At 46.1% G+C, this 21796-nt stretch overlaps 1 protein-coding gene and 1 long non-coding RNA gene across 5 annotated transcripts in view; one reads left to right on the forward strand and one right to left on the reverse strand.

Moving 5' to 3' along the window:
- The window catches only part of ITPR1 (inositol 1,4,5-trisphosphate receptor type 1), a 353524-nt gene that overhangs the window by 253610 nt on the left and 78118 nt on the right, over positions 1 to 21796 (forward strand). For all 4 annotated transcript variants that reach the window (XM_010365717.2, XM_030921814.1, XM_030921842.1 and 1 more), the window contains 2 exons: positions 19370 to 19550; positions 21358 to 21611. In XM_010365717.2, the coding sequence (XP_010364019.1) occupies positions 19370 to 19550; positions 21358 to 21611 (435 nt within the window). The remainder of the gene's footprint in view (positions 1 to 19369; positions 19551 to 21357; positions 21612 to 21796) is intronic.
- On the reverse strand, positions 1769 to 4314 carry LOC104664245. The gene is made up of 2 exons (XR_748237.1): positions 3666 to 4314; positions 1769 to 2591 (listed from the first exon to the last, which is right to left on the reverse strand). It is a non-coding gene; the product is annotated as an uncharacterized LOC104664245 (long non-coding RNA).

A 21796-nucleotide genomic window follows, 5' to 3' on the forward strand; every position in this document is an offset into this window, starting at 1 on the left:
CCTCCTTACACCATCGATTTTCCAGGCACAGACATGGCCGCTTTCAAGAACCTTGCATCTGTTTGCCAGGCAGGATGGAATTTGTGGCTCCACATTTTGTTGTCTTTGATAGTGGAGTCTTTGTGGGAGACACTGTGCCCTCCTGATAATCAGAAGGCAGTTTGAGTGGTCGGTGTATTTGCTTTGTTTATAAGGTCTGCCCATGAATTCTGGAGGAGGAAATCATGAAAGACTTTTCCTTTCAGACTGGGCAGCTCATTTGCCACATGACAATTATATGTGCTACATACATGTACTTCTAGCAAGTTCCAGGTTGCCAGGTCTTAGGAAAGTTAATGACAATAAGACTGTCCTACAGAACTTCCTCACTGTGGAAGAAATTGATAGCGGCTCATCTAATCAGGGCCCTTATGAAAAGTTAGATTAATAGCAATTTTTGTTTTTCGCTTGCATCTAAAGAAGCATATGTTCTTTGGCATCGTGTGAGGATTATTAGATCTCAGCTTTTGCCCAGAAAAGCTAAATGCACCAGATATTCCCCACGTCTGCGTCTGTACTGGTTGAAGAATATTCATGTTTGGGGGAAGGGAAAGGAAGGAGGGTCTTCTCATTTTTATAAAGTGCCCAGCACTGTGCATGGAGCCAGTAGGTACTCTATCTGGACTACATGGAATAGTCCCAATTGCAGATGAGGAAAATGAGTCTGAAAAAAGCCATGTGTCTTACCCAAAGTCACCCAGTCGGCAGAGCTGGGATGTGAACACAAGGCCCTCAGAAGTCTCTCAGCTTTCTACCATGCTAGCCAGCCTTTAAGTTACATGAGTCCAATGTGAGGGAGCTATTCAGTGCCCTGTACCCACTTTGGAGTTCTGCCTACTAGAGAGCAGCATCTATCTTGTTTTCGTTCAGGGTGGGAACAGGCCGCACTGATTATTTGATCTGAGAAGGAAGTAGTCACTGCTTGGTTAGCCAATGAGTTTTCAAGGTAGACCTATCAAATGAAGTGGAACGGAAGCACATTTTGTTTTATAACCATGTATGAGCTTTTCCTTAATTTCTGCTGGTGTCCTTCTGGTGGGTTCATTCCTCGCAATAGTTAGAGGAGAGCTTGTCCCCGATATGAGAAAGGTTCCTCAGTTATTGTTTCTGTAGGTTTTCTGGAATTCATCTTGAGGTTAAGAGTGAAGGCTGGGATGCACTGCAGAGCTATTGCAAACCCCTCTACTATTTCCAATTAGTGGATACATGTGTGAGTTGTATGCCTGTTTTATATTTACAAGAGGAAGTATCCCATTTAATTTTATTTTCACACCAAAAGCCCAAGTGTTAAGAGAACACGGTGTTTTAACACTCCCTCGGTTATCAGCTGCAGAGCGGAGGTTGTATATTGTCACATACAGTTTTTGGAGTATATTTCTACATTTGTTACCTGGCAACATTGCTGCATCGGGACGTGAAGTTGTATTGGTTCCTAGCAGACCCTCACTGTTCATACTGTAGAAGGCAGAAGTTGTTTTCCTCCACAGGGATTTAGAAGAGAAGGCACAAGGCTAGTGGGGTTTGGCTGACAGATGGGCTGATGCGCTTCAGTGACGTGACCCAGAACCAGGCGCTGGGCAGGGGATGTGGACTCTTGTCCTGTCCCAACAACAGCTCCCTTTAACGCTAGATCTGGTTCCTCACATGTTAGACAAGGGTTAGTATTAGGTAACCTTGAATACTAATTCGTGATTCTTTATCTTCTTGAAGTAAAAACAAAACAACAAACTTTTGTTCTGGTCATTTTATGAGTCATCTGAGCACTTCCAGTACCGTAATGGCAAATTGCTAATACATGGGTACCTTTTCAATTGCTCACATTGGATACCCAATTCCCTGCCTTAATTTATGCATTATTGTGGTTTTGACCACTTACTAGTTCTGATGAGAGAGGAAATCCCATAGTAGGAGTGACAGCCAGAGCATCTCTTGTTGAGGTAACCCCTTGAGCTGATTATAGCCCTATGGGGTATTTTGGTTTGCTGATACATGATGCATTGAAAACACTGTATATAGAATTTTTCAAATGCTTAACTGGGGCCTCCATACACACTGAGGTCATTTTATTCCCCCCTACTTTCCACCCTGTTTCACTGACACTTAACCCTGAAGACATTTGCATTGGAAATTTTGCATTATATGTTTGAAAGTCCTCTCGTTTCAAGCCACACATTCTAAGACTCAGCAAAAGCTTATTGACACCAAGGGCATTGAATTCACCAGCACCTTTAACGTTTCTGGAAGAATGCTTGCTAGGGAAAAGTTCCCATGGTAACTGTTTTTAAAAGAGTTTTGTAGCATCAACAGGTTAGACGTAAAGTCAAAATCATGGAGCTCAGCAGCATACCCTATAAGCATGTACTCCTTTGTAACCACTCCCTAACAAAGACACTGAAGCGACCTGTTCGTAAGCCCTGACAGGCACTGGAGAGTCTAGCCAGGTTGGGCTGGATTTCAGGGGACCTGATTTGTGTTGCCCTGTGCAGTGCTCATTTCCATCAGCATCTTTAAGTAGGAGGCCTTTTCCATCCACTGGACTCTTACCGTCATGCCTGTTAAGGAACAAAAAGACAACTGATTATGCCTGGAGGGTATTTAGAAACCATCAGTTACCTTTGAATATACCTGTGGTGCTCCAACCTCCTTTAGAAAACCCAAGATGCCATTTTAATGATGCTTTGCTCTTGGGTATCAAATTTACTCCTTAATTTACCTCAGGAAATGTTCTAAGAGGAAGCCGCAAGATTCCATACCTGCTGTTGTTGTTTTAGAGCTAGTGGATTTTTTTTTTTTTTTTAATCCTCCGAGGAGGACTTGACCCTGAGGGTTCCTAACTTGGACGACCATGCAGAGCACCCTTAACTTGGAAATCTATATCCTGCTGTTTAAACTTTAAGATGATTCCTATCTGGATTAAAGTCCTCAACCAGCAGGCCGAGGCAAACTCTAAAGAAAAACAAGGTCATGCTGCATTTTTTTTTGGTAAGCACAGGAATCAACAAAGAGATGTTATATAACTTCTATTTATATCCTCCTTGCTCACTATCTGCAGGCAGACAAGAGTCGCTGAGAAGGGATTTAATGAGCTCTCTGGGTTTGCTCACCTTCCTGAGCTGGTAGGAACCAGCTTGTTCTCAAATGCGTCAGTAAAGAATCTGGCTGTGGGTGGGCGGCCAGGGTAGGTGGACTGAGTTGTTGCTATGGTGTTTTTTAATTCCCCTGTCTCTCAAAGATCTCACTCCCCCCTTCCCTGACTCCTTCCTTTTGCCCCCTTTCCTTCCTTCCTTCCTTCCTTCTTCTTTCTTTCTTTCTTTCTTTCTTTCTTTCTTTCTTTCTTTCTTTCTTTCTTTCTTTCTTTCTTTCTTTCTTTCTTTCTTTCTTTTCTTTCTTTTCTTTCTTTTCTTTCTTTTCTTTCTTTCTTTTTAAATCTATAAGCTTCCTTGTTTCTCACACCTACTCATGATTCTTGGAGCTGTCTCCGGAAACAGAATATTTTCCCTCTCCTTCCTAAGTGCTCAGCTCCCCCATTGTGTAGCCCCAGGACATCAGAAGTTGTTTGCTAAGGTATGTTTTTTCCACCCTTCCCTGTTTCCCTGTTTCTTTTCCCATGATTTTTTTTTTATTACCAACCCCTCCATCAGAGGGACCTATCCTAGGAGTCTTCCATCTTGCCTGATAGAAGTTTTCTCTGGCAGATTCCAAATTCAGATTGCTCCAAAACCAGATGAAGTGTATTGCTAGTTGGACAATCAGTATGGCCTGGAGGAGAAGGGCCGTTTGTATTTCCATGCATCCTCCTTTGTCCTCTTGCCCTGGGTGGAGTGATGACGTCTCCATCTCCTCTAGTGTGTCAGAAAATAGAACCACAAGAAAACAAGAGAATGGGTTTACCCCACAGTCATGATTCCTGGAGCTTGGGTAACTCCTGTTACCTGAAGGTTGCAGGTTGAAATTACTCAGCTTGTATTTAATTTAAAAAAAAAAAAAATGCTGCCCCATCAGATTCTCAGCAGGGACGACGAATGCACCTTGCTGAGAACCCTGTGGCTGCCCAGGGAGTGGCCCCCTGCACCCTGGCTGGCCTGGTGGTGGCCACAGAGGCTTCTGAGATGGCTCTGTGTTGTCCATTACATTCCCACCAGAGCAGAGGCACTTAGAAGATGTGAGGAGGGAGGTTAGGATAAAAAGTTCTTAGAAAAGAATACATAGTTCCATGAGGACAGGCTGAAAAAATTTTTTAAAAGCCAAACCCACCGCTGCCTTGCCCAGAAGTTGTGCAATCCTTAACAGCAGTAGCCTGTTTGAATAATCAGAGGCAAGCTGACTTCCCTTTATTAACTTCTGTTAGAGACATCTGCATAAAAGATCCCCAGATTCCAGACCAAGTAGGTAATTTTTTTTTCCCCCTCTGAGTAACTGGAGGGACTTTCCCTTTGGAAATCTTCCAGCAGAGTTAACTTCATGGTTGAGACTGTTTTCTCATTATAAGTTGCCAACAGCTAGATTCCCAATGCAGGGACAACAAAGGCACGTCACATACACACTTGGACCCCCGCTTCCCTGAGAACTGACTTGATATTCACAGTTACCTCTGGTTCTTCTGCCTTGACCCTCCTTTTCACTGAGAAATCTATGCCCGCTCACATTGCTCACATTTCCTGAGGTCCTCTGAGTTCCTCTTTGAAACTGTCAGAGGCTCTCTCAAAGTTTCTACCAATTTCCTATGCCTGGGTTTTAGACTTTTCATCAAGATGGCCCTGACACTGAAGGGGATCGTCCTGTAAACCCTCTGAAGTCTTCAAGCCTCTTTTTGCCCCTGGAATTCAGGGCTTTAAAAATATATTTATTTGATTGCTGTTCGAGGAGGATGTGTTTCAGTTGCCCTTACCATAAGGTATTTGAGAAATATGTTTTTATTAGCCTCCTTGCAACACAAACCCACAAACTGTTCAGCCCAGAGCTTGTAGCTATCAAGTCTGGGGAGGAAGCCAGGTTTGGAGACGGAAGGTGCACAAATGATCATCCCTCCTGGGCTGTAGTTAATAATGCAAGTCGCTATGTCACTGGGGCCGGGGTAGTTAACAGTTAACTCAATGGATTAAGGATCCCCAGCCAGGCTGAGCCCATCACAGAGTTATGTGCAAAAACCGGATGAGCCTGTAGAGGTGGCAACACCACATCAGCCGCCTTTGGCTGGTCAGCGGTGTGCTGCATTTTCCCACTTAGCAGGAATTTGAAGCTTTCACATGCAGGGATCTTCTGGCCATAAAGTTATACTTCAGCTGCCGTGGATGCAAAGCTTGGCTTGAGTGTTTTGGAATTGCACCTCCTTCAGGATTATTGTTCATTCATTAATATAGTAAATTTTTTTAAAAGAGAGAGAAGAGGCCTTGCTATGTTAACCAAGCTGGCCTTGAACTCCTGGGCTCAAGAGATCTTTCTGTCTCAGCCTCCGGAGTAGCTGGAACTACTAGCTTGTGCCACCACAGCCAGCTTAATATAGCAGATGTTTATGTACTGAGCACTCCTTGGGTGTCAGGTGCTGTACACGTTGGCATTAATACAGTCAGGGATGAGACCAACATAGCCCCTGCCCTCCAGGAGCTTACAGTCTTGTGGGAGACAGAGATAGGAAATCAGCTCATAATCAGCTAAATCACAGCTTCAGAGAAGTGTGATGGGGAAGCAAACAGGGGCCACGAAGGGTGGTCAGGGAGGGCTTCTCTAGGGAGATGCCATTCAAGCTGAGACCCAGCAGATGGGAAGAGAAGGAGCTGCGTGAAGAGTAGCAGAGGGCAAGAGCATTCCAGAAGTGGGTTGGCTTGTGCTTGGGATGTTGGAGGAGCTGAGTGAAGGAGGCCGACGTGGTCTACCCCATGGCGGTCAGTCAGGGGCAGAGCTGCGGAAAGTATTTGCTCCACCAAGGTGACGGGCTTGTCATCAAGTGGGGGCTGGATGAGGTGATCTCTGTGGTTCCTGCCAATCCCTAGTCAGTGCTTCTAAAGGGCACCAAGTTGGCTTGGGCCTGTCCCCTGCTTGGATATGCACTGCTGCTGCCAAAGCCCTAATATACAAAGCAGCTTTACCCAGATGAGTGCTGTGTGATTTCACCCTGCCCTGCTCTAGCCACTTGGCCATCTGTACATCTTACTGTCAGCTGCCAGGGATGCTCTCTGTGGCCATGTGGAAGTTATCTGGTGGGCCAGCACACAGCAAAATGGGTCTGCAGGGTGGGGAGACATGAGAAACCCCAGCACATTCTGCTCAGGACCAGACTTGGCTGTACCCGAGAGTCAGCTGAGTTGGGAAGAACTGGAGTTGACTGCGGGTGACTGCAGAGTCTTCATCAAGGAGGCACTTGCTTTGCTTGATGCTTTGCCATCTGTGAGCCAGTGTCCTTGCCTCCAGCAGGCCAGGGTGGATTTACTTTTTTCAGCTTCTATGGCCAAGTGTCCTTGTCACAGGTGTGTGGAGAGCAGAGAAGGGAACGTGGCTGGTGTAGACACCCTGCTGGTACTGTGTGGGCTCTCACCTGTTTTCTCTCCTGTACTCCTTGCAGTAGAGCCTCAAGTGATTCTCCTCCTCTTTCTCCATTGCAGATGAGGAAACTGAGGATAGAAGTTAATAAATGAGCTGTCCAAACCCACCTAGTTCCTAAGTCACCCCTTTGCATATGTTTCTACGTTGCTAAAGATGCAGGATAGAGATCACTTTCACTGAGCCGTGTGACTGCACAAACACAGAAAATGGGTGGGGCAAGGAATATTCTTGGCATAAGTATAGATTTCAAGTTGAATTCCCTGGGAACCTTGGAGCATTGAGGACAGGAAACGTTGATTGGTGTTGATTCATTGCCCCTCGGGTACACAGAGTGGAAATAAGACCTGGGGAGTTGGTCCCAGAGATCAACTCCCCTAACCCTGCATCTCCTACTTCAGCCCTCACTCTTCACGATGCAGAATGCCGCCCCCGTGGAGGAATAGCACCCAAGTCACTGCCAGGTCCTCAGCACTGGACCCTCCTCCCGGGTGGATGACTTAGTGATAGAATTTTCCAAGCACCTCTTGTATCTGTCTTTTCAGGGTTCATGAGACAAGGTGGAGGTCTGATGAGGAGGTCTTCGTGTCCTCCTGGCCACAGTTCCCACAGTGATCATGTGGGTGAGCCAAGACAGGACCTGAGAGTTTCACAAGAGCCACCAGAGGATACTTGTCATTGAATCATAGAACCAACCCTGGAAGCCACCCTCAGAGGCTGGCATGTGTCTCCTGCAGCCCAGACATGCAATTCACATTGTTCATTCCTTCTTTATGGACTGAAATTTTAAAGCCCCTCTGATTCCTTGGGCAAAAGTCTTTCCTGAGATCTAACCAAACTCTCCTTTGCTTTAGAGTACCTTTTTAATAAGCCTCATGTTGGCTTGAAGAGCCACCAGAACACCTTCTTGCCCTCCTGGAGGATTACCAAGGAGCTTCCTACCATAGTCCCCTTCCAGTTCAGGCAAATTTTGAGGTTGCATCTATTTTATGTCTGTTTTCAAAGGTATCATTGATTTGCCACTCCACTGGTCATCTTTATTTTGTCTGGAGGATTTCCAATCTTCATGACTTGGCTGGACAAGACAGATGGCGGTGCCATGTATCCCCACCGAAGATACTGGCCTTTGGCATCTGTTTGACCACTGAACCCAGAGAAAATTTGGAGTGTCCTTAACTTCTTGTTCCTGGGTCGGAGCCACAGGGTCCTCCAGAGTGGTGGCTGACCTATTTCTCTGAAATCCGGTTTTACTGTTAAATATTGCTGGAAACAGTGGTTGCCAGCAGCCTGCCTACACCATCAGAGGCTTCCTAAGATAATACCTTTAAATGTGTTTTTTAGGAATTACTGTTTGCTGGTTGAGTTGTTGATGAATATGTGTGACACAGTTAGTGTTCTGATCCACACAGGGTGTAGGGAACCACGTTGCTTACCAGATAGGGCAGAGCTTTCCCAGTAAGTCCCGGTTCCCGTGGGCACTGGGAGACAGGAAAGGAGAGCTGTTAAGCTTTCTGTCTCAGAAGAAAGGTGTTTTTTCCCCAGTTTAAAACATTTTTTTTAGACATGGGGTCTTGCTGTGTTGCCCAGGCTAGTCTCAAAATCCTGGGCTCAAGCAGTCCTTCCTCCTGGGCCTCCCTAACTGCTGGGATTACAGCTGTGAGTCACCACACTGGATCCTGAAACGTGTTTTTAATAGAACAGGTTGGACTTTGCCGCCTGAAGAAAACTGAATTCGCCTTGAAAATCATCATGAAGATCCCCTGCCTTGGCCTTGACCCTGGAGCTTAGGCCCTTCCCTAGAGCCCAGTGACCAGATTAATGAGTGAAGGAAGGGTTCCTTGTCTGCCACCTTTTCTCTCAGGTGTCAGGCATAGCGACGGGCGTCTGCCCCACCCTTACCTGGCAGGGTAGTTGAAACTGGTTTGTCTCTCACTTGTTAAGAGGTGACTGTACAGTGTGAATGAGGGAGGACCTTATTTCAGAAAAATGAAATTGAAATGTTGGCACCTCTCCAATACAAACATGCTTCACTTCATCACTTCCTTTCTACTTGGAAGTTATTTCTGAACTCATTAAAGCTGGAAACAACCTGAGAGAGGTTGGTAAACTGAGAGCTGCAGATGTTGGCTGGTTGGAAGCCATCAGACCTTGCAAAAAAGTTTTTTGTTGGGGTGAGTGATAATTTATGCCAAGGGAGTGTTAAATTCTGAATGCCCATTGTATTAATGATTAGACCCTTTTCATAGGTCAGAATTTTACTGAAGTCAAGACTGGTTTAAAATGTTGGAAAATGCTTTATGTGGAAAGGCTTGGGATTGTTTGAGAGGAGGGTCTGACACAAGCTTGTATTCTGCCTTTGGGTGTGTTAAACTTTGACAAGTGGAAGCAACGATGTTTATCTCTGCACGTGCAGAAATTTGGCTTTCATAGCTAGTGAAATTTCAGCCAAATTTTTTTTAACTTTAGGTTTCAGGGTACCTGTGAAGGTTTGTTATATAGGTAAACGCATGTGACAGGGGGTTGTACAGATTATTTCATCACCCAGGTACTATGCCTAGTAGCCAATAGTTATTTTTTCTGCTCCTCTTCCTCCTCCCACCCTCCACCCTCAGGTAGACCCCAGTGTCTATTGTTTCCTTCTTTGTGTTCATGAGTTCTCATCATTTAGCTACCACTTATACTCCAGAACGTGCGGATTTGGTTTTCTGTTCCTGTATGAGTTTGCTGACGATAATAGCCTCCAGCTCTATCCATGTTCCCACAAAAGATACGGTCTTGTTCTGTTTTTATGCCATCCAAACTTAAAAAAAAAATCTACATTGTGACGGTTAATGGGAATTGCTATTCATTGTGTTTTTACTGTCAACTTAGAGGCCATTCAACCTACCAGAACCGACTGGAATTATCACTGGATGCAATTTGGACACTAGTCTTTGGCCATTTACATAACACCCAGCTCCTTTCTGGATCCACTTATCTTACACCTTCCCTGGAAAGGGGTATTGTTGTTAGACAACTGTAGCACCTTCCGTCTGAGTAGTTCTTGGTAGTAATCAAAGTGTTTTTCACACCTAATGTTTCATAACAGCCTTGCTGGGCCCCAGCTTCCATGTGATGCTGACATGGCAGGTGGTAGGACCCTCATTTTTTAGCTAAAGAATGCAGGGCACAAATGAGGTTAAGTAAATTGCCCATGATCACATGGCTGGATAGCAAGGAGCCAAGGCCATAATTTAGGTTTCCCGACTTCCAGTTCTCTAGGCACACTCTGCCTACCCAGGTGTGTTTTATTACCTAGTTCATGGTTCCTGGTCTTTGAGTTTTAATTGTAATCATTGGTTTCTAGAAGCAGGACTCCAGACCCACAGCAGTCATTGTGTGACAATGGTTTTGTTAATAATTTATTACCCCAGCCCTGGCAGCCCTTCAGCTTGCAGAAGGGGATTGTTCGGGAGCCCATATTAACAAATGTATTAAACGTCATGGGAAAGTTGAGGCATTCGAATGCGGGTGTACCTTCCGCCACTATTCTTTACTGTGAGAGGAGCCTGTTTATGCCTCTGAAAGACCTGGTGGGTAGGGGTAGGGGTGGGGTGGATTATAAAATGCCAAAAGGTGTTCAGAACAGGACAGACTCCTGCTCAGGGGAGAGGCGTTTAACAGAGCAAGTGGTTGGGAACAGGGCTGAGGTGTCAGACAGGTGGGGCTTGGGTGCCAGGGCACTCATTAGGTGGATGACTCAGCAGGTTACTTCTTGGGGCCTCAGTTTCCTCATCTGTAAACTGGGGATGATAATGGCACCTACCCCATGGGGTAGTTCTGAGGATTAAATGAGATAATGCATATAAAGCACTTAGCACCCAGCAAATTGGAAATGTTCAGTTGCCGTTCACTATAATAAAACTTGCAGAGAGAGGGTCCCTAGGGAGTGGCAAGTTCTCAGTTAATCACAGGTGTAGGAAGACAGCCAAGGTAAGCCCCACCTCTTGGTAGCCACTGGCATTGCTCTGTCACCCACAGAGTATCTGTTCAAGCTGGGCAGGAGTGGGTTAGTCTGGTTGGAGATGTCCCCTGAAGTCCCTGAGACTCCCAGAGTTGATGTGAAAAGGGAAAAATCAAAGATGCCCACAGAGAATTTACCTCAGCCGGTGGAAACTCAAGCTTTGGGTCACTGTTCAGCAGCCACATTTTTTCAAATTCTTGGCCTTAGTGTGAGAACTTAAATCATTTTGCAGCAGATAAGTGAGCAGCCATGGTGTCGTGGGCTGGATGGGTCAGGGCCGTGTCTTATGAGGCAGTGAGATGGAAAATCTCATTCTCTGGATTCTCTCAAGGCCCAGAGCGAGGGCTTCTGAAAGGTGGACCAACTTTCAGAGCGGATGGAAATGCTTTTCTTTGGGGAAGGATCCGAGTCCCGCCGTTGTCACTCTGTGCTGGACTGCTCCCCTGCAAGCCATCCCCGCTCCCGCCAGGCTCCACCCTGGGACACATACATCTATGCTCCCCACCACTGCCCTGTCCTGCAGCTGAGACGCTGCAAAGTGGCTCCTCCCCCAGAATGGCCTGGTGGCCCAGGAAGGGACAGGTGGGCTGGCTCACATTCCAGGAAGCGCCATGATCCTTGGACTGCAAAGCCTGGCTTTTCCCCTGAACTTCCCGAATTCTCGGAAAGATGGCTTCATGGGTATATGTCCAGGTCATGGGGAAGACTTGTCTCTCCTATTCTTCTCTCCAGGACCACTTACTTACACAGTTTGATTAGGACTGTGACCTCTTGCATCTAAAGAAAAGAGTGTCCCTCTTTGAACTAGGTAATAAAACACACCTGGCTAGGCAGAGAGTTCCTGGAGAACTGGAAGTCAGGGAACCTAAATTATGGTCTTGGCTCCTTGCTATCCAGCCATGTGATCGTGGGCAATTTACTTAACCTCATTTGTGCCCTGGGGTTTTTAGCTGAAAAACGAGGGTCTTACCACCTGCCATGTCAGCATCACATGGAAGCTGGGGCCCAGCAAGGTTGTTATGAAACATTAGGTGTGAAAAACACTTTGATTACTACCAAGAACTACTCAGATGCAAAGTGCTATGTGTCTAACAATAATACCCCTTTCCAGGGAAGGGTAAGATAGGTGGATCCAGAAAGGAGCTGGGTGTTATGTAAATGGCCAAAGACTAGTGTCCAAATTGCATCCAATGATAATTCCAGGCCCTCTGTCTCCCTGCTGTCACCAGGGTGGCCACCACTGTCTGCTAGCCCCTAACCTCAGGGTGGCTATTGTTTCTGAAGCGAGGCAGGCTCATCATAACCACGCTCCATGGCTTTGCAAGGACTTGCAGGGCCGGGGGAGGATGGGGGAGCCAGGCTAATTAAGCAATCTTTTATTATTTTCAAGTCTGATCCGAAAAGGTAGTTTTGTTATTCTTTTAATCTAAGACCCTGATTCACTGGCCCCTCTACAGCTTAGTTAACCCAAGGAGGGAACATTGTGAACTTGACAATTAGCAGAAGGTGAGAATGTAAACTCGGGTTGTGGTTTCAACCAGCCACACACCCCAGTGTGGTCAAAAGTAACTGTCTTGGGCAGTCAGGAGAGGGAGGTTCTGTGTGACCCTGGCAAGTCCCTTTCCCTTTCTGGGCTTCAGTTTCCTCATCTGTGGAATGTGGAAGGATGGCCGACATGGGTGGTTTTCAAGTGCTGCTCTCCTGGAGTTCCAAGGCGTTTCAATGGCGAGAGGGATTTGCTCTGCTTCATATGGAGCTGTTTTGCTTTTTCTCTTTTATCTAGGGGGGTCTTTATCTAAGATGGTGTTTGGGGACTGGAGAGGAGCACGTTCCCCTGCTGAAAAAAGCATTTGGAAACTGCCGGAATCCAGTGCTTCCAGCTGCAGGGTTCTGTGATCTGCGTTCTCTTGCTCTTTTGTTGTGGTTGAAGGTTGGCTGACAGCAGCCATGCCCACTTCCTGTTCCCCCTGCCCAGTGGATTCAGGATGGAAACGGCCACTGCCGGGGTCACTGCCTCACCCTGCCCCTGCCCTGGCCTTTTGCTTAAAGCATATCGGGTCAGACCTGTCATCAGGGATGTCTAGGACTGGCGCTGCAGATCTGCCCACAGACCAGCTTCGTGTCTTCTGCTTTCCCTGCCTTTGACTCCGGCCTCACTGCTGGGGCTAGTTGTCTGTATTGGTTCAACATGCAGACAGGAGGAGAGTTGGTTGTGGCTCTGCCACAAGTCACTGACCTCTCCTAACCCCAGCTCTCTCATCTATAGTGTGACAGATTTATGAATGATGATATCTGCCTTGGCAATCTCCTAAGACTCTGGTGAGACAGCTTATATGGAAAGGGCTCTGGAATCAAATGTGATTTGGAGATGACTGGAGGGTAAGGAGGGGTCAGCCTGGGGGCGCGCAGATGGTGTTCCCTCTGGTGGAGACGCAGCCTCAGAATGTGGCCCCTCTGCAGAGTTCCCCAGCTTTCTGGGAACAAAGCAGACTTTCTGTTATCTTTTTAAAATTATTATTATTGTGATATAATTGACATATAATCATCGGCACAGATTGTAAATGTAGACTTTGATTAGATTTGACAAATGTTTTTATACCCATTATACTAGTTTTCTGTGGCTGCTGTAACAAATTCCTACAAACTTAGTGGCTTATTGTTTTATAAGTTCAACATGAGTCTTAACTAGCTAGACTAAAGCAAGTGTTGGCAGGCCAGCGCTCCTTTCTGGAGGCTCTAGGGAAGAAGGCTTCCTTGCCTTTTCCAGTCTCCAGAGGCCACCCACATTCCTTGGCTTGTGGTCCCTTCCTCCATCTTCAGGTTTAGCAATGGTGAGTGGAGGCCTTCTCACATTGCCTCTAGCTACCCTCCTCTCCTGCCTCCTGCCTCCACTGTGAAGGCTCCTTGTAATTATGTTGGGCCCACCTGAGTAATCCAAGCTCATCTCTCTACTTTAAGGTCAGAGATTAGCAGCCTTTAGTCCATCTGCACCTTTAATTCCCCTTCGCCACATAAGGCAGCATTTTTACAGGTTCCAGGGACTAGAACATGGACATGTTTGAGGGGGCCATTCTGTCTACCACACCTGTGAAAGTGCCAACCTAATCAAGACGTTTCTTTCCTTCCAGAAAGTTGTCTTATTCCCATTTATAGTCCTTTTCTACTCACAACCCCCCACCACCCAGAGGCGACCACCATTTTGGTGTTTTTTTGAATGTTTATTTTAGATTCAGGAGGTAAATGTGCAGGTTTGTTACCTGGGTATATTGTGTGGTGCTGAGGTTTGGGGTACAAATGATCCCATCACCCGGGTGGTGAACATCGTACCCAAGAGTTTTTCAACCCTTGCCCCCGCCCAAGTACTCCCCAGTGTCTGTTTTTCCCCTCTTTATGTCCGTGAGTACCCAATGTTTATCTCTCACTGACAAGTGAGAAAATGTAGTATTTGGTTTTTTGTTCCTGCATCAATTTGCTTAGGAAAATGACCCCCAGCTGCATCCATTTTGCTGCAGAGGACCTGATCTCAATCTCTTTTATGGCTGTGTAGTATTCCATGTTTTATATGTACCACATGTATTCAGCTCACTGTTGGTGGGTGCCTAGCAACCACCATTCTGATTTCTCTCACCATCACCTGAAGGGCTACCTCATATCTGCCAGGTGGGGTGGAGTGAAGAGTTTGAAAAAGTAAAATCTCTGATGATTTGCTCTTGGTCAGGGTGAAGAGGGATGAATTGAAAGAGGTTCAGAGGAGGGGGAGAGAGGGAGGCGTTGTCGCATGTAGAGGGGCCCTGCTTCAGGAGCCTGGGGCAGGGAGGCTGTGCACCCACCTCCTCTGCTCTCAGCTCCCACCAGACGTAAGGAGACAGTCCCGCGGAGGACACTCCACTCCCCACCCAAACCCTGCATCATTACAGAAAGAGGCTTAATGAACAGGTCTGTGACTGTGCGGAGGGCTCTTGTCTCTCTAAGTCTAGGTCACACCAGGTACCAGAGGGGGCAGGTGAACGCCTCCAGCAGCCGCAGCCACAGCCAGCAATTCCAGAAGGCCCTCCCTGGGGACAGTTGCTCCTCTGCCTCCCTTCACTCCCAGGGCATGCCCCTTCTAAGGAGAAGTATGTTAGTTCTTTACCCACACTACCGCCATGTTTCACTTCTACTCTCGCAACAGATACCACTGCTTCTCTTCTAGAAATCCCACTTCTTCCTTCGGGGGTACCTTTTTAAGTTTTTTCTTTCATTGGGACAGAAGTCTCACTATGTTGCCCAGGTAGGCCTTGAACTCCTGGGCTCAAAAGATCTTCCTGCCTCAGCCTCCAGAGTAGCTGGGACTGCAGGCGTGCACCCCAGCACCCGGCTTGGAGTGTCTTTATTTGGCTTCTCAGTCAGGGGACTTACACCCTAAGCTCTAACATCCTCCCTGTTAGAGGATCCCTGGGCATCCTGGGGAGACTGCGTTCTTCGTAGTTGGGTATCTTGGGTCTGTGCTAAAATATTTGATGTGTACTATCTTTCAGGGCCCCCTGAGCTCTCCAAAGGAATAATCATTGTAAATAGCTCCATGGGTTTTTGGGCGAGATAACATGTGAAGGTTTGCCTGAGCTCCTGGTAGCTCGAAAGCAGTCAGTGAGTGTTAGCTATCGTGTTACTGTGGTGATCTCACTGAGCCTTCATAAGTACGATTGTTACCCATTTTGCAGATGAGAAGATTCGGGTTTCAGAGACATTGTCAGTTCCTAAGGTGACCCTCGCTAGTAAGTGGTGGAGCTGAGATCCAGGCCTTTCTGACTCTGGAAACACAGCTGTCACCTTGCTATTGTGTCCTAGCTGCTCACAGGGTTACCTTCACCTTGGGGTTTTCACATTCTACTAATGTAATGCTAGTAGAAAAACAAAATTAACACCATCAGTTTGCACTGTACTGAGCACTTGGCATGCATCATGGCAGCCCTTCCATGTGGATTGAGAGAGGCTGGGCAGTGTGCCCAAGGCCACAAAGCCAGTGGGTCAAGGACCTGGGACTCACACCCAGGCAGTCTGATTGCAAAGTCTGCCCTGCTAATTCTTCTGTTAAGAAACGCCTTCCCAGTGTGGCAATTCCTCAAAGATTTAGAACCAGAAATACCATTTGACCCAGCAATCCCATTGCTGGGTACATACCCAAAGGAATATAAATCATTCTGTTATAAAGTTACATGTATGCATATGTTTATTGCAGTACTCTTCATAATAGCAAAGACATGAAATCAACCCAAATGCCCATCACTGATAGACTGGATAAAGAAATTGTAGTACATAAACTATGCAGCCATAAAGTGTGGAATACTATGCAGCCATAAAAAGGAATGAGATCGTGGCCTTTGCAGGGACATGGATGAAGCCAGGAGCCATTATCCTCAGCAAACTAATGCAGGAATAGAAAACCAAACACCGCATGTTCTCACTTAGAAGTATGAGCTGAACGGTGAGAACACATGGACACAAGGAGGGGAACAACACACACTGGGTCCTGTTGAGGGAGGCGGGGGTTGGGGGGGAGTGTTAGGAAAAAGAGCTAATGCATGCTGGGCTTAATATGTAGGTGATGGGTGGGTTGATAGGTGCAGCAAACCACCGTATATTTACCTTTGTAACAAACCTGCACATCCTGCACAGATACCCCAGAACTTAAAAAATTTTTTTAATTTAAAAAGTGTATTCGAACAGAATTTAAAAAAATAAATGTCTTCCTTCCATTGAGGCACGGGTTATATTTCTCCTTTTGATACCAAGAGTAGTATAACTCAGCACACCTCTCATTTCAGCTTGACCTCAGAGCCCAGCCTGGGACTCCTCTGAATCCTCATTCCCCATTCTCCAGTTCCCAACCTATTCTCTTTTTGATCTTCTGTGCTTACTCGTGTCTTCTAGACCTTATTATCCATTTTATTATTTTATTGAGCACATTCTATCGATAAAGCTGCTTCGAACCTGTGAGCAAGTGAGTACTGGAATCAGTAATGCGAAACAAACCTAATGGCCGTGGCAGAAACACACACAGCAGTGTGGCGTTCTCAGTGCCTGGCCCTGCCTCATCTCATAAGAGCTTCTCTTACCCTGACCCTAGCGGTTGACAGCCGTTGGGTCACCCGGCTGGCCGTCAGACAGTGCGGTCTGTGGCAGGCTATCTGTGTGTGTTGCGTGGCGCTGCTATCAGATGACAGATGGCGGGCTTTATTTATTCATTTGCTTACTTAGTTGAAGGGCTTTTGTTTCCTTGAATGACCAGATTGTCCAAAATGCTTTTAAAGCTGCTTCCGTGCCACAAGAACAGGGTTGGGATAGCAACTGAAGTGAATGGACCTGCACGGCCACCTTCTGGTGCACCCTGGCTTTAGCCCCTGTGAGCCCACGTGGGTGAGATGTTGGATGGCCTGTCTTGGTGGGAAATTCAGTCACCACAATTAGGTGGCTTCAGGTTGCATTATTTGTACCCACCATTTTTTTTGTCTCTTGTTGATCTGAGGGTTCAAGAGCTCTCAAAGAAGTGAACAATTGAAAGTTGCTTTCTCTTATTTGAGCAATTTTCTAGAATTCATTTATTTTGGAGATTTATTTCTGTCATGTCCACCAAATATAAAAAGGATCTGACTGTTGGGAGGGGGGCATCCAGTTATGGGGAGCCATAAAGTGTTGGGTTATATTCATTCTTTTATCAAATAATCATGGAGTGCCTTCTGTGTGCTGGGTCTCTTCTAGGTGCTCTGGGGGCAGCTGAAAACCACTGAAGTGAGGCATCTGCCTTCATAGGGCTTGCGCTCTGTATAAGACAGACAGTAAGCAGGTGAACAGTCAGTGCAACAGTGCAATTCAGAGGGCTTGATTGCTGTGAAGAACATAAAACGGGGCATGGAGAATAAGCAGTAGGCTTGGGCGCTGCTGTAGGGGCAGCCTCACTGAGCAGGTGGCATTGGTGGTGGGCCCAAAAGATGAGGGGCCCTAGCTAGGGGAAGAACCAGAAATATAAGAATAGGCAGTGGCATTGAGTGTCTGCCACAGCACTGTTTACCAGCAGCCTCCTGGGTCACTTTTGTAGGGATAAAAGGCTATTTAGTAAATAGTTATTATGGTGTTTGTTGAATTACTGTGTGTTTTCCTCCTGAGGCTGTCAATTTCATGGGGGGAAGGTCTAGGCTCCTTTTTGCTCACTTCTTTTATAACTGACATAGTGCCCACCTCGTGACAAATGCAAAAATAAGTAGTGGATGGGTGGGTGGGTGGATGGATGGATGGATGGATGGATGGATGGATGGATGGATGAGGAGGTAGATGGATGAGTGGATGGATGGATGAAATAGCAGGAAACCTAAAAGAAAAGAAAATAGGCAATAAAGGGCAATGGAGGACACTACAGACTTACCTTCGTTCCGGAGTGGGAATCGTGAAGGCCTCAGTGACACGCAGGATGACAAGGCCAAGTATAGGGGAGGTGGTGACTTGTGTCCTGGCATTTGGCAATGGCTGGAGAGAAAACAAACCAGGGAGCACAGGCAGGAAGGATGGATCCTGTGCTGTAAAAAACAACCAGAGGTAAAGAAGAACAGTTAGAAGGAAGAGAAAGAGCACAACCAAGAAGTGCATTGTGGGCAGACGGGACAGATGTTTGTCCACAAAGTGTGTGAGTCGATGGCTGGAAGAGTCAAAGCAGCTGAAGTTGCATGTTGATGATGGAAATGTGGTGGTTCCCTAGGGCTCTGCTGAATCAGGCATTGGGGTGTGTGTATGGATTAGTTTCAAGAGTTAAGGGGCTTTGAGAAGGTGATAAGATTTAAGATCTTTCTGGGATTGGAAGCCTAGGACTGCCTTCTATAGGGAAGTGCCATCTTTCCAAATGGAAGGATTTGAAATTGGCAGAAGATCCCCTGGAAGAAGCAAATATATTGTTTGGAGCTTTGTTTTTTAATGACCGTATTGTATTTTTATGTAAATAATTTACAACAGTGTGGTGTTTGCAAAGGGGTGAAAAGCGAATACTCATAAATGAAGTTGAGACACCATATTGTGTTTCTCCATCAACAGTGTATACTACTGCTTGCAGTGGGTCCAAAAACAAATGTGTATCCAAGAGGAGAGCTACCTGTTCATTTTGAGCTTCTTCATTTAACCACTCTTACCTGTCCTTTGAGACCTGATTTGAAGATGACCTTTTTCTTGAAGATTTTGGAATCACTATAGCATAGTGTCATCCTCACCAGCTCTGAGCATCTATAATATAATTGTGTAGCTTCCTGAGCACTTTTTACTTAACATAATTTAGTCTGATTTATGGACATGTCATCCTAACCTGTTAATGAGCACAGGCAGCATATCTTATTCATGTGTATATTTTTGATAGGGCTCTGCCCAGGGGAAGAGGGCATAGAAGCCCTTAAACAAATGATTGGCCCTGCAGTAATCCCCCCACAAAAAGTCAGTTTTCATTATTAACAGTGTTGTTTTGTGTGTGTGCAAGGGTGAAAGGGAGTTGTTCTTAGTTGGCAACAGTCTGCCTACGACACTCAAGCACGCTCCCAAAGCCTATGTCTCTGTTCCAGTCACAGCAATTTGTTTCAAAGGCTCTGTGTTGAAAACCTCAGGCCTTAGAACCCAGAGAACTACAGTGTGTGGAGTGGTCCTTAACGCTGACCTAAACTTAGATCATGCGTGAGGTTTTGCAGCTGGCTCTGATCTTCATTAGGTTTTGGTGTCATGAGTGGGGTGCAGTTTCTGGTCAGTTAACAGTGTTCACAATCTATGGATTTTCCTTTGCAGCACTCCTTTTTCTGCCGCTTGACAGAAGATAAGAAGTCAGAGAAATTCTTTAAGGTGTTTTATGACCGGATGAAGGTGGCACAGCAAGAAATCAAAGCAACAGTGACAGTGAACACCAGTGACTTGGGAAATAAAAAGAAAGACGACGAGGTAGACAGGGATGCCCCGTCACGGAAAAAAGGTAAATGTTCTTCAGTTTTCAGTCAGCTGGACCGTGAACAACAGAGGAGTCCTTGTTTTCCTTCATTGTTTTCATTACTTCTATGCTCTAAAATGCATTATGATGGGAGCTTTCAGAAGAAAAGCCAGCCTGGTTGTGATGTAATTCTTCCTCAGTGACCTGAGCTGAAGCCCTGCTGCTCAGAAGGATCTTCCTGTTTAATAAAGAACATTCCTCTTGGTCAAGCTTAGGGTTTTATTGGCAAGGGATCCATGAATATTCTTCTCCTGTGATTTATATTTAATGTTAGAGAAAGTTGAGGGAAATACGTATTTTAAAACTGGGTGTCAGTCCTTTGTCAGATAATGTTCTTTTGTTTTCTGAGGTATTGGAAAGCTTATAAAGCTTTTTATCCAGTATCTCACCAGAAGAGAAGTCGTACTGGGGAGTGGGTAGACCCACAGGTGTTGGAGTGAGGTGGTCTTGAGAAAGTTAAGCACCCTGAGCCTCATGTTTCAAGTTTAGAACTGGGTTTCTCAACCGCAGCACAAGTGACATTTGGAGAATTCTTTGTTACAGGGCTGTCCGGCTGTCCTGTGCACTGTAAGATATTTAGCAGCATATACATTCTCTACCCAGTAGATGCCAGCAGCATACCCCTACTCCCAGAATGTCTCCAGACATTGCCAGTTGTACCCTGGGTGGGGTTGGGGGCAAAATCACCCCTGGCTGAGAACAGCTGGTCTAGAATGGAGCTAAAGAGAAGAAAAAGAAGAATGGCTACCATTTACTAAGTGCTTACTAGGAATCAGGCACTGTTCAACGTTCTTTTTTAAAAACAAAATCTTGGCTCTGTCTCACTCTGTTGCCCAGGCTACAGTGCAGTGGCACGATCATTGTTCACTGCAGCCTCAAACTCCTGGGCTCAAATGATCCTCCCACCTCAGCCTCCTGAGTAGCTGGGACTGCAAGTATGCACCACCACGTCTGGCTAATGTTTAAAACAATTTTTTTTTTTTGTTTTTTGTTTTTTGTAGAGATGTAGTCTCACTATGTTGCCCAAGTTGGTCTTGAACTTCTGGCCTCAAGTGATCCTCTTGAGTAGCTGGGATTATAGTCCAGCCACTGTGCTGACTGTTCAAAGTTCTTTACAGTTCCACTCCTTTCAAACTCATGTCACCTCTGCAAGATAGATAAAATTGAGTTATCCCCATTTTACAGATGAGGGGACTGAGGCACAGAGATGGTAATTAAGTCATTATGAACATGCAGCTAGAAGGCAGTGGAGCCAGCATTTGAACCCAGCTTGTCTGGCTGTGGAGTCAATGCTGCTAACTGTAATGCCATGGTTACCTCACAGGGTTATTCTGAGGATGAGATAAAATAACACAAAATTCTTAATCATGGTGCTTTGACAGTTACAAAAGGGTCAGTTGTCATTACGACAACAATAATTGTGATTAGCATTATGTTGAGCTTCTTAAGAACTTTCTTGAGATATTATTCATGAATGCTCTCCCATTTTAAAGATGAGGAAGCTGAGGCCCAGATCCTTATATTTTTGAGGTTGACAGAACCTGTACTAAGGCTTTTCCTCTAAAACATATCGCACGCATAGGTAAAATGGTAGCACCACAGGTGGCAGGGCGTGGCTCAGTTTTAATCCTGTCTGAGGACTGAAAGCAGATTGTGACTTCTTGGAGTGTTTTGCCAACTTTGAAGATCTCTAGGAGATACAGGAATGTAGGTTTCTGAGTGTCACCTTTGGAGTGGTGAACAGGGACCGTGAGGACTTTGCAGCCTTTCATGCCTTGTGCTTGCTTTCTAGCTAAAGAGCCCACAACACAGATAACAGAAGAGGTCCGGGATCAGCTCCTGGAGGCCTCTGCTGCCACCAGGAAAGCCTTCACCACTTTCAGGAGGGAGGCTGATCCCGACGACCACTACCAGCCTGGAGAGGGCACCCAGGCCACTGCCGACAAGACCAAGGATGACCTGGAGATGAGCGCGGTCATCACCATCATGCAGCCCATCCTCCGCTTCCTGCAACTCCTGTGCGAAAACCACAACCGAGACCTGCAGGTGAGGGCCTGGGGGCGGGGGCATGGAGGGAGCTCGGGCAAGGCTGCCAAGGCCTGCCTTCCTCTGGTGGTTCAGCACCTCTCACTTGGGCCAGATTGCTTAAGCCAAGGATTCAGCAAGGTTCTTTTTTTATCCTTTTTCTTTTTATCTTTTCCTTTTTTTTTTTTTTGAGATGGAGTCTCGCT

Source organism: Rhinopithecus roxellana, chromosome 1 (assembly GCF_007565055.1).
Source record: "Rhinopithecus roxellana isolate Shanxi Qingling chromosome 1, ASM756505v1, whole genome shotgun sequence".
NCBI classification, from domain to species: Eukaryota; Metazoa; Chordata; class Mammalia; order Primates; family Cercopithecidae; genus Rhinopithecus; species Rhinopithecus roxellana.